At 38.6% G+C, this 13,065-nt stretch overlaps 1 protein-coding gene across 1 annotated transcript in view; it reads left to right on the top strand.

The window, feature by feature from the left end:
* Positions 1 to 13,065, top strand: part of ipo11 (importin 11) — a 108,458-nt gene that overhangs the window by 1,914 nt on the left and 93,479 nt on the right. The window contains exons 2-4 of the mRNA XM_015006323.2: positions 5,760 to 5,909; positions 8,382 to 8,482; positions 11,169 to 11,241. Of these exons, the coding sequence (XP_014861809.1) occupies positions 5,772 to 5,909; positions 8,382 to 8,482; positions 11,169 to 11,241 (312 nt within the window). The 5' untranslated portion in view covers positions 5,760 to 5,771. The remainder of the gene's footprint in view (positions 1 to 5,759; positions 5,910 to 8,381; positions 8,483 to 11,168; positions 11,242 to 13,065) is intronic.

Here is a 13,065-nt window from a genome sequence, read left to right as displayed (position 1 = left end):
TGTTGCTTGTGCACCTTTTCCTACCACACTTTTTCTTTTGCTTAATCCAATAATATGCCAATATAATATGCATAAAGTACTGTGAACTGCCAGCTTTTTTAGCTATGACCTTCAGTGGCTTATCCTCCTTCTGAGGTGTGTTTTTCACTGTCTAGGGGGCAAACGGACAAGTCAATAGTCTTCCCCCTTGAAGTTTTTTAAGACCACAACAAGGTATTTCTGTTAGGGATGCTCCGATCAGGTTTCTTGTGGCCGATTCTGATACAGATTATCCATGAGGCCGATCTTTACCGATCGCCTGGAATGACTGTTAATTTTTCAGTTTAGGGTATAAATGATGCTATGTTATCTGGCAAATGGGGAAAAATATCTGGCAATAAATTCACCTAATTTAGACATAATAGATATATTTTAATGCATATCTAAAATCTTGTATTTTTTTAAGTTACGTGCTGCAGCGTTAAGCAGACGTTCGGTGTGAGAGTTCACTGTCTGGTGGAGGTTGAGTGGCGCTATGTCTGTGGAATATTACTACCAGTAGTGCGTAGCGTCTTACATCGCCAGCTCAAAGACTTAAATAATTTTTCAGGTTATTTTTTTAAACTTTCTGACCGTGATGCTAATCCGGGTGAGTGTTGGTAGATGTGTGCTGCTTTACCTGCTATTTGGCTGCTCAGATTGTTCTTTTTTCCTGCATTGAGTCTCGATGTAGCCAAACTCCGTCAAGTGGTTGTTTTTGAAATGCTATATTAGATTCATTGTGTTGATGCATTTTGATGTTTTTCACCCCCGAGGTAATTTGCATCTGAGTCTGCATCACGCAAACGTCCCTATTCAGTCTCAAGAGTGTTATAGTTCCACAGGACAGGATTCGTTACCGTGCGCTTGTGCAGTGTGAAGGAAAGAGGAAATAAGTTGCACAAGCAGTCTGTGAAGTGATTGGTTTTGGTGATTGGCAACAAGAGACAATGATCAGGGATCACCAGTGGTGGAGAAAGTACTCAAAAAATGTATTTAAGTAAAAGTACAAATACACAGACAAAATGTACTAAAGTAAAAGTACCACATTAACATTTGTACTTAAGTAAAAGTAAAAAAGTACTGGCACTTAAGTATTAAAAGTAAAAGTACTTGCTGAATAATACCTAATCTCTAATACAATATCATTAAGTGAACCGATCGTATTTAATTTTAATACATTAGAAATGTGCCATTTTAATGAACAATGCCACAGATAAAGCATGTTTTTATTATGTTAACTCTCTGTAACATAGTTTAGACTTGGATATGTGATTGTATGCATCATAATTTCAGGGATGGAAACATCTTGTCTCCTGTCCTAACATAGCATTTTTTGCCATTAGTGGCTTTTATTTAGAAAGAAATCCAACAGAAAAGGGATGGAAAGAAGGTGGGTGGAGGAGGACATGCAACCAAGGAGCCAGTAGCAGAGTTGTAGTCAAGACCACCTACCCAAGACCAAGTCAAGACCACCACCCTGCGCTACGTGTAGGGCTGTTGTAAACGAATATTTTAGTAATCGAGTAATCTATCGATTATTCTTACGATTAATCGAGTAATCGGATAAAAAAAAATTATAAAATGAAATATTGGTAAATCTGGCATAATACCGGTGTTACAATCAGATATCAATATCAGTCCAATTTTTCATATTTGAGCATCCCTAACAGTTGCTTTTTTGTAGTTTAGAAAACTAACCTGTAACAATAATAGCTCACTTTCTAAGTTAACCTGAAGAAAAGTTATAGAAAAATCTGAAATTCTATTGAATTTAATAACAAAGGGGCAGGCTCACAAATATGCTTATAAAAAATGTCTACAATCCAGCTTTTAGTTTATGTATTCATCTTCAGTGAGTTTAATAGATTAATTAAACTCACCTTGCCACCTAACCTGTCACGCTTTGGGTTTGCAAATACGGGAAATGCCGCCTGGAGTGGAAGGAGAGGGTGAATGAACGAACGTAAGATGGGGTGGAGGGGAGGAAATAGACCAGCGGACTGACGAACTAGGGCTGTTGTAAACGAATATTTTAGTAATCGAGTAATCTATCGATTATTCTTACGATTAATCGAGTAATCGGATAAAAAAAATTATAAAATGAAATATTGGTAAATCTGGCATAATACCGGTGTTACTATCAGATATCAATATCAGTCCAATTTTTCATATTTGAGCATCCCTAACAGTTGCTTTTTTGTAGTTTAGAAAACTAACCTGTAACAATAATAGCTCACTTTCTAAGTTAACCAGAAGAAAAGTTATAGAAAAATCTGAAATTATATTGAATTTAATAACAAAGAGGCAGGCTCACAAATATGCTTATAAAAAATGTCTACAATCCAGCTTTTAGTTTATGTATTCATCTTCAGTGAGTTTAATAGATTAATTAAACTCACCTTGCCACCTAACCTGTCACGCTTTGGGTTTGAAAATACGGGAAATGCCGCCTGGAGTGGGAGGAGAGGGCGAATGAACGAACGTAAGATGGAGGGGAGGAAATAGACCAGCGGACTGACGAACCGTTAGACCGGGGGACGAACACGGGGGAAGCAATACGGGATATTTACGACACCTTCACTGGTCACACTCAGAAACTCATCTACCAGCCATGTACGATGCGCTCCGCCACCCGTTTCTTCAGACCGGGATATGAAATTTATTGTGCGGTTCGTCGGTAAAGCTACATTTACACGGTAAGCATCAGCTACTCAGCCGCCCGCCCTGTTCAGTCTACCGCTCACCTCAGCGCTCTTCCCGCCGTTCGCTTTCAACCAGCAGCCCCGGAGGAGAAATGCTGCCGTACTCCAGGCATTCCCCAGTCATTTTAAGGATGCTTATTGGTTTCCCAAAAACGATAAAAAGTCGGGCATCATCATCAATCAATAAAATCCCCATGGGCCAATCTTGAAGATTGGACTTTATGCCGCTGAGACTTAGCTTTTGTCAACAACTCAGAGGCGGAAGTGAGAGCTCCGCGCAACGCAAATGAAGTCCCGGCCGGAACACAGTGCGCTAACTAATAAAACATAAATTAACGAAGCTTCGAGGCAGGTAAATTTTCCTCGAGGAATTTTAGTAATCGAGGTACTCGAATCATTCGAGGAATCGTTTCAGCCCTATGACGAACCGTTAGACCGGGGGACGAACACGGGGGAAGCAATACGGGATATTTACGACACCTTCACTGGTCACACTCAGAAACTCATCTACCAGCCATGTACGATGCGCTCCGCCACCCGTTTCTTCAGACCGGGATATGAAATTTATTGTGCGGTTCGTCGGTAAAGCTACATTTACACGGTAAGCATCAGCTACTCAGCCGCCCGCCCTGTTCAGGCTATCCGCTCACCTCAGCGCTCTTCCCGCCGTTCGCTTTCAACCAGCAGCCCCGGAGGAGAAATGCTGCCGTACTCCAGGCATTCCCCCAGTCATTTTAAGGATGCTTATTGGTTCCCCAAAAACGATAAAAAGTCGGGCATTATCATCAATCAATAAAATCCCCACGGGCCAATCTTGAAGATTGGACTTTATGCCGCTGAGACTTAGCTTTTGTCAACAACTCAGAGGCGGAAGTGAGAGCTCCGCGCAACATAAATGAAGTCCCGGCCGGAACACGGTGCGCTAACTAATAAAACATAAATTAACGAAGCTTCGAGGCAGGTAAATTTTCCTCGAGGAATTTTAGTAATCGAGGTACTCGAATCATTCGAGGAATCGTTTCAGCCCTAGCTACGTGACACAAAAAATTAAGTTTTACCTATCAAAATTGCTTCTCAAATTGATCTGAAAGATCCACATACCCATAAAACACCTAGATATTAAATACTTAGAGCTGAAATAAATTTAGTCAGTAAAGATCTGTCCAGAAGAATCGGATCGTCCCTGAATGTCGTATCAATGCAGACTTTAGTCACAGCGTTGTCCCATCAGTCAACACCTCCGCACAATAATTCAGCGCATGAGTGACAACTTTTTTTCATTGCAGATGCAACATGTGTGTCTCGGTACAGCTAGGTTTGCTAGCATCGCGTCCACAGGTCTTACCTTTCTTCAAGCTTTCCTTCCAAGTGACGCTAAAAGTTGGACTAAATCCCCACCATCTGTGAAAGCGAAGCGCTGCTGGTTTTACATGTCTCCATATCTTATGATTTATGCAGCGCTATTATATTACTGACGATTAGACAGACATCTCCTCCTGCTCAGAGGAAACCACTGCGCATGTCTGGAGCTCTGCGTGCGAGTAAAGGTGGAGGCGATGGGTGACAACAGGCACTAAGTCACGTTATTGCTTGGATTTTACGGCGCCACCTTAAGTCCCTGAACTTCACATTTTAACGGACAAAAAGAGCAACGCGACTTGGATATAACGAGTAATGCGACACTTTTGTAGAAATGTAGTGAAGTAGAAAGTACAGATACTTACTGTAAAATGTAGTGGAGTAAAAGTAGAAAGTATCCATTATTAAATCTACTTAAGTAAAGTACAGATACACGAAAATTGCACTTAAGTACAGAAACGAAGTACTTGTACTTCGTTACTTCCCACCACTGGCGATCATCGATCATAATTTTTTTTTTTTTTTTTACGGAAATCGACCGATTATGATCGATGGCCGATCGATTGCCACGTCTCTAATTTCCGCATTAGACATCCTTTTTTTAAATTCATTTTGGTGTAGAATTTTCACTAGCTGGAAAACAGACAATTATCAAAAGTGACAGCAATGAACACCTGAAATATATATCACTGTCAAATAACTGAGAAGCAACATTAAATTTTAAAAGAATGAAAAGCGATTCTTGTTTTTTCCTTTTTTATTTCTCCAATTAGTTTTATTATTTTACAGGTTTGGTTTAACTGTTCAGATATCGACCACTCATTGCTGTCATATTGCTGTGTTGAGAAAGAGGCAAGTCTTATTCTTTTGCAATTCCTGAAGAGTTCTGTTATGTGTGAATGAGTATTTGTTTCTGGTCTGTAGATGGCAACCTTGCTCCAGTTTTAACCCTCCCTTTTCCTGGAATTCTAATACTCAACCAACATACAATCCATTAAAAAACATGCAAAGATAATCCATCATGTTTTCAGAAATGGCTAATTTTTCAGATGGTTGAAGCAGTTAATTCTTGCTTCTAATTTATGCTTTTTAATTGGTATGGTGAAACTAGTGGCTGTGCGTTTGCAGGGGAATATATATTTTTTTCCCCTCATCGGATATATCCTCCCTACAATTAAAAGCATGACCCGAGAGCAGGTGTGGCTATGCAGCAGTTTAACTTCGTATCTGAGACACAGAGGCAGATTAGTCAGACTTGTTCTTGGAGATGAAAAACGCCTTTGGGTATGTGAAACTGGGATGCTTAAATAACATCTGGGACATATATAAAGAGTTTGCATGTCATTGACGTCTCCAACCGTTTCTGGCGGGTATGCTTCTCTTTATTGAAGATCTGTAGCTTTTTTTTCATTCAGTTCGGTACGGGTTTAAGCACCGCATCATCTATTATGAAAGGGGGTCGAAGTAATTCAGTCAGATAAAGTGAAAGCGAGTGTTTCATGTTCTGGCGTTCTTTGTAGATGCAAATCGACTCCAGTTTGCTCTTGATGTTGTTTTACTCCCCCCCCCCCCCTGTGAAATAATTTAAATTTTCTTTCTTTCAAGTAAACCTGAAGTTTTCACTTTTTGTTTATGCTGAGCTCGACTCTTTTCCTCCCTTCTCATGGTGTCCTGCAGATATATCCAGCCATGGATGTGGACAGTGCCAGTTCAGTGGTGCTGCAGGCCTTAACCCAAGCCACCAGTCAGGACACAGCTGTGCTGAAGCCTGCAGAGGAGCAGCTCCGGCAGTGGGAGACACAGCCGGGCTTCTATTCAGTACTTCTGGTGAGTTACGATATGAAAGTGTAATAAAATCTGTAAGAAACTTGAACAATTTGTCAGTTTGATGAATGTGGCACATGAAGCAGAAAACCGTCTGCCGTAAAGTTAGAATCTGAGGATCGGTTTCTAAGTTAAAGGGGAAAATCTTTCATCATCATTACATTTAGCAATACCAAAATGACGGGTTATGCACCCCTTCTTTTTTGATTGATAATTAATCCTGACAATTTCACACAATAGTTGTAATCACAGGAAGAAGTTTGAAGTTGCCAAAAAAAAGCGAGCAGTACATCGCAGACAGCTGAGGATTAATTTGTGTTAAAGAATTGCTCACATCTCTACTGAAAGGTTTCATTAAGATTTGGTTGCTGATAGTTAGACCACAGATGGTTTCTGTAAAGATGCAAAGGTGGCTCATAAAGTCGGTACACAGTGCAATCCACCAGAGCGATTACTTAGATATTTCAAGAAAACTATTTGTTTACTGTTCTCGCCAGACTGGAATGATGACATGCGTTTCTCTTTCATCTCTGCAATTTGTAATGAAATTGGCCCAGTATGTGCTCTGCTTAGCAAAACACAAAGAACTAAGAACCAGTCATGGGGAAAAAAAAAATTTCTTTTTTATTTTGTCAGTAGAAGTGCTTTGCAAGTAATAGAGAAGATGTAAACAAACACCTCCCAGTCAACACGCATATAAAATTACCATTTTTATTTTATTTTAGCATTTTAATAAGTAATAAAGTGAAGCCATCAATTTAAATTTGAAAACTGTCTTATTTATGCTGAAGTGGTTTATTAGGCAGGTTATGTTTTTGCTGTGTTGGTAGTGACAGGATCACTTCCAGAATATGAACTTTGTGTGCTTTATAATTTCTGAATCAGAGTCCTTTCTTTTTTTATATATACACATATATTTGTATTTTGTTCAAATGATGCATTGAGGACGATGCCACTGTTGTTATTTTTGCTTGCTGTTTATGGTTGTTTTCACACATTACGCACCTGTAAAGTATGTTTGGAATGCAACTAGTTTAGCCAGAAATTTTCCCACAAATTTATTTCACACATACTTTACAACAGAGGTTCCGTTAGAGGGCACTTCTTACATATTACAAGGTAGAAGACGACAAAATCTATAGTTTTCTCATTGCTTTGTTGCTTACTGCATGGTAAGGATTAGGAGTTGGATCGCTCGACTCATGGTTTTTGTTTTATGGTTATCAAAATATTCTAATATACGTAAAAGTAAATGAAGTGCAAACAGAGGCTCTGCCAGCTTTTACTTTGACAATGGCTATTTGTCTCTTGTAAACAGTCTAGAGTTCAATCCTGAGACTGAGTCTCCCTTTTTCTTGCCCCTTGATTATTTTTATGCCACAATGTTGCACTTCTAATTATGTGTGGTATTGATATAGATACATTTAGCAATTGTGTCTACATAATGGGAAGCCCTCGTCCGCGTTGGGCTGTTAACATCATCTGCCACGCACAATTTGGATAATTATCTGCCTCCCGTGTCTTCCACTTATGCTGCCACATTGGAATACCTCTTGTTTGAAAGTGTCTCACTTGAAGAATCTCCTGCTGGGAAGTGCATGTAACAGCATGCAACTTCAGGCAGTCCAAAGCCCGTCTCTAGAGCTCATCATCAAGGGAGTCTTCTGATGGTTTTTTGAGAGTGACTTTGAAACCGCTTCGACTTCTGATGTAGTGTTGTCATCGGTTCCACAGATGATTCAGCACTCACTAGAAATGTTCACAACAAAGTTGTGTTTTGTGCCGCCATGGTCCCAATTAAGCCAGGGTGCACAATATGTCTCAGTTATTTCTGGAGAGCAGTGTCTGTGTGAATTGATCAAAAGGGAGCCAAACCAACTTCATTCTAGCTCTGCTGACTGGATCTGATAAAAGCCAAGTGGCAGCAGGCTGTTTTTCACTTGCATATTGGAAGTAAATAGTTACGCTGTGGAGCTCTGCTAATGGTCTGTGCTGTTCCCTTGATGCAACAGATGGATGTTTTATATTTGTACAAAAGCCCAAATGTTATTTAAACGACACCCTTTCCAATCGGCAAAAAATGAGAGCCGAGATTCCAATCTCTGATATTACTGTGGCCGGTCTCTTATGGAGCTCCTCCCGTTGCTGTGCTAACGCAAATAACTCTGAATACACAGACTACTCAGACATATTTTCAGGGTTTATTACCACAATTTACAGCTCAGACGTGTCGAGAGCAACGGCACGGACAGCCTTGGTTGGAAAGTCGCCGTGCGCTGTGTTTTAAAAGGAGCTGTTCTGTAATTGTGGAAGTCCTGTCATATTTTGGTTTAGATTTTTACTTATTTTCCCCTGTAGTATGGCTGTAACTGTCATAAAACTGGATCAGTCCTTGGCTTGTCTTGTATTGATTATGAGCTATAACACTTTTCATTGCTGGTGACTGTTCAAATTCTTTTTTCTTTTTCCTCCCAGAATATTTTTAATAACCATACGCTGGATGTGAACGTGAGATGGCTTGCTGTTCTTTACTTCAAAAATGGCATTGACAGATACTGGAGGAGGGCGGCCCCTCAGTAAGTACCTGCCCCAGACTCTCATCCCCAGAGTCTCGCTTCTCACTCCTGCAATGTGGCTCATCTTTATGCTTTCATTCCATGTTTTATCCCCAAATGTCCTATCTATATTCATCAGTTTTAATCTCCATTTTTGTCTGTGAGGCTAAACTGTTCTTAGTTTTCACTCCCTTTCCACCATTTTCTCTTTATCCAGGCTTTTACCTGTTTTAGCTTTCATCTACTTGATGTTTCTCCAGCTGTCATCTTCTTTTTTTTACTTTCTTTGTCTGACTATCCATCTCTTTGTGGTTTGATTTGATACTCGGTGAATTCACTCATGCCTCTTCTGTCTTATGTAAGATCGATTTTGGGATATTTCAAGACTAACATTTAATGTTTGGGTACCTGGTTGCTATGGGAGGGATTATCTCAAGATTTAATTCAATTCCAAGTTTTGGGACCATGATTCAATTTAAAATCAGCTTTTAATTCAAAATGATTATTTGTAATGATTTCTGCTTCAGTATTTAGGATGGTAAATGGTCCTCACGATCTACTCAGAGCTGCATTGGAAGGCAAAATGACAATTTGAGGCAGTGACTTTTTCCACTTTAATCCTTGCTTAGATTGTAGTATCATGTAGTATCACATGTTAGTGCCACTTTGGTCATTTTGGTTGAGGAAATGGGGACCTTTCTTTTAGTCTCAGTAAAACTTTGGCACAGCTGTCTCAGTACTTCACCTCCCCTCAACATAACCCCCTTATCGGTTGGTTGAGCTACATCACAATTTGAAGCAACTGGGGAAAGAGAAATATTGTACTGCATACCATACCTAGCTGAAACACTGTCCTAAGGTCTGAAAAGTTAAAAGAAATCAGAAAAAGACATCAGTTTATTGCTTTGTTTCAAAATGTATAGAAATGTTGAATGAGTAATGCAGCATGAATTTAAGCTTTGAAGTTTTCATGAAAGTAATATTGTGTCCCGTCTTGTTCTTGGGAGTTTCAGGTATCATTATACCCTAATAGAGTAGTTAATGATGATAGATCACACTTTTTGTTGTCCGTTTGATCTCTTTACTATGAGAAGAAAATATAATAAACGGAAATTCTGACAGGCTTGGACCACCAAAAGACCATTTGAGTGGCACCATGCTGTTTTAATCACTGCTCAGATAATAAGAGGGTGAAAAAAATGCCCTGAAAAATATGCTAGCAAATCTCTTCAGAGCCTTTAAAGTTGACTTTACAGTTGTCAGATTATCCATGCATTGTGCACTAATGCACGTAAAAACATGCTTGATTTTCTGCTTTTGAAGAGTTGGCTTACAAGAAGCCCAGATGATTTCTTGCTTCTTTTATTCGGAAGTTAAAAAGGTTTTTAAATGTTATGTCAGAACACAGGACAGTTTTGCATTTCACGATGGTCAATTAAATTAGCCTGAAGTCTGAAAGGATAAACATTTTTTAAGTTTGTCATCGCAGAGCACGTTCTGTAAAGTTGGTTTTCAGTTGTTTATGAACTCTAGCAGTGGTGTTTTCCACTGTTATGTTCGTTTCAGTGGAAGACTAGAAGAACTTTTTTTTTTTTAACAGTTGCCTCTCAATAAAATAGAATTTGTGCTATTCAGTTATACTCTTTAACATCCTGTGACTACTCTGAAGGGTATTTGTTCAAAATATTGAGATTACAACATTAAAAAAAATATACGTGAGCCACTAGCAATAGAAATCTTTGTTTAGTGCACGTAAAGGTGTTTTGACAAATAAAATGAATAAGACGGCATAAATGTAAGCAGTACAGCAAATGCACAAGGGAAATAAAACAAAGATGAAACAATTAGATTTCATAAAAGTTTAAAATATGAATATGAATCCTATTGCTTTGAACTTTCCTGACATCCTCCGGCAGACTGTTCCCAGAGCTTGACACACAAAAACTTCAAGCAACAAAAGTACAAAGTTTTTCTTATTATAAAAATAACCCAGCACTGTTAGAGAAGTAGTCAACTTACAACTACTTTCTCATTATTTCTGCTCCTTGCAACTGAAGCAGATCAGAGGTGAAGTCAAAGTGTTGAAAGGGTAGTGAAGTATTTATAATATTGATAAATGTTGATTATCGGCCATAGAAATACTATTATAATATTAATATCAGACATTGTCATCTGCTGAAATGTTCATATATTGGTGTGTCCCTTGTAAGTGCCATAGTGACTTGCATGCAGTAGGAACCTTCTGGGAAATGCTTGAAATTGCATAATGCAATCACTGGTTTTACGGTGGATTTTAGCTAGTTAGTCCCATGATAAATAGGTACGATAATGTGTTCCATACTGCCAGTTTATGCAATTGACTTGCGTGTATGGAAATGAGAGGACAATGGGTGTCTTGGGATGTGCATTGCAATCACCTGTGTTAATGTGCTCGGTGTCATGGTGGTAAACACAGGATGCTGGATGGGGGAGCATTTCATCTTCAGCCACAATGTTGCAGGTTTAGTCTGGAGTCATTTGTTTCTCATTCTTCTAATCTTTATTGTTATTGTGGCTGGTGTGCCTTCATAAAAACTTAATGAATTAAATAATTGCGCACCAAGAGCATTGTGAGAACACATTAAACTCTAAACTTGTACGGTACTGTGCGTTGTTTTCTCCTTGCCTGCTTTCCCCCTCTGAATATCTTTGTTTGCTTTGTTGACAGTGCATTATCAGAGGAGGAGAAGACATCGCTGCGTGCTGGTCTTATCACAAACTTCAATGAACCCGTCAATCAGGTTAGTGGGGAGAATGGAATATACTGGCAAAAATTGCAAAAAGGATTTAACCTGTTTTTTTTTCTCTGCACAAAACTTGCTGCTGAACAAGAAAACCGATACAAAGCCGTTAGTCTTTTCTAATGTAATTTTATTTGACCAATTATGGAGGTTGAAATGACTGGGCGTGAATGGTGGCCCTAAACGGTGGCCATTAGTTCTGCTTTCTGCAGCTTGTGTATCCCTGAGGGACAGCTGTGTAATGTCAGGACTGATGGGATCCATATGGCAGGGAATGAATATAGTTTTGAACTCCATATGTCTCACCACTTTCAGCCTCTGCTCTTTCAGTCCAAGCTTCTTGAGAGGCTGGTGTGTTTTGTTCGATCAACTGTTTCATGGTATTAAAATCCACATTTAGAGGTTCTATAATCAATATGAACTCTATGAATTTAGCTATTTGTAGAAAAAATAAAGGCCGACGGGTATAGGAAAACTTGCATTCAAATATTATTAATCAAATTAGGTTTATAGCTGTTTTATAGCATGAATATGTCTCATTAAAAGAAAGGTAACATGTTTCTGGGTCATATTATACAAACTTGGGGACTGAGAACAGTGTTCTACTTTGTTGGAATAATTTCTAAAACAATTTTTAAAAAGAAAAAAAAACAGCAGTTAAAAAAAAATTAATTAAACAAAACATACTATACATTGATATATTGAATTGTTTTAATTTACATAGGCATGATCTTTGGTTTGGTTAGACCTTTCCAATATTTTATATAATTTAAAAAAAAATGTTTATTGACTCTAGTGGCCTTTATTTGAGAGGGGTCAGACAGGAAAGTGGGTAATGAGAAACGGAGAAGACATGCGGCAAAGGTCATCAGGCCGGGACTCGAACCAATGATGGCCGCGTCGAGGAATAAGGCCTCGACGCGGCCATAATTCTTGATGCAGGCTTTGCTTTACCCCTGTGCCACCACAGCACCCATATCTGTGGCACTTTAGTTACATTTTGACATAGAAAATTATGCTTTTACCAAATTGTTGATGTATAGCACTTCTTGCCCTCAATATTATTAATTGGTCAAGCTTTTAAAAGTATCATTTGAGTCCTTTTCACTTTTGGCACCTGACCTTTTCTTATGAGGATCCCAAACAAGCTTTACCTCTAACAAGCTAATCAACATGTCAGACCTCTCCAAAAGGTATGCAAGCTTACATTTTGCTCTAACATAAAGTCCACAAAGACTCACATCCTAATAAATGTCTTGATGTGTTATTTCTGTTAAAGATAATTCTTCTGGTTACAACATTAAATACATCACACATTCTTTTGCAAACATTCAGACATGTGTAAACTCAGGTTATGGGCAGTTAAGTTCCATTCATCCTTAAAATGTATTTAGTCGTCTTAATTATTCATGTCTGCATGGATGAAAACAGGAGCTGTTGTGTTAAAGCCTTAGCTGAGTGATGCATTACACAGACATGTCGTTAATATAAAGAAGCAGTGAATGCAGAAATGTTTTTAAAATATTATTAGAGGATTCATCAAAAAAATTTGCTCTGAAATTGCTAATTACAAGAACCAGTTCTGATTAATGATTCACAGGCTTAAATAATGAAATGTAGGAATTTTCCATTCTACTTGACTGCATTAAAACACAAAAACTGCCACCAGCTTGTAGTTTATTTATGTGTTTTGTAAAAATCAAACTGGAGTTTAGGGCATATGCTGTGATGTAAAAGGGAATCATCTTGTTTTTAATGTTAAGCGCTGCATATGTCTTACGCCTGATATCTGCATCTGTGGTATCGACTCAACTGCTTCTTTTT

This window comes from Poecilia mexicana, unplaced genomic scaffold, assembly GCF_051168715.1.
Source record: "Poecilia mexicana isolate PSO_F unplaced genomic scaffold, ASM5116871v1 scaffold_9, whole genome shotgun sequence".
NCBI classification, from domain to species: Eukaryota; Metazoa; Chordata; class Actinopteri; order Cyprinodontiformes; family Poeciliidae; genus Poecilia; species Poecilia mexicana.
Note: the sequence above shows the minus strand (reverse complement) of the source record. Positions and strands in the feature narration are given on the sequence as shown.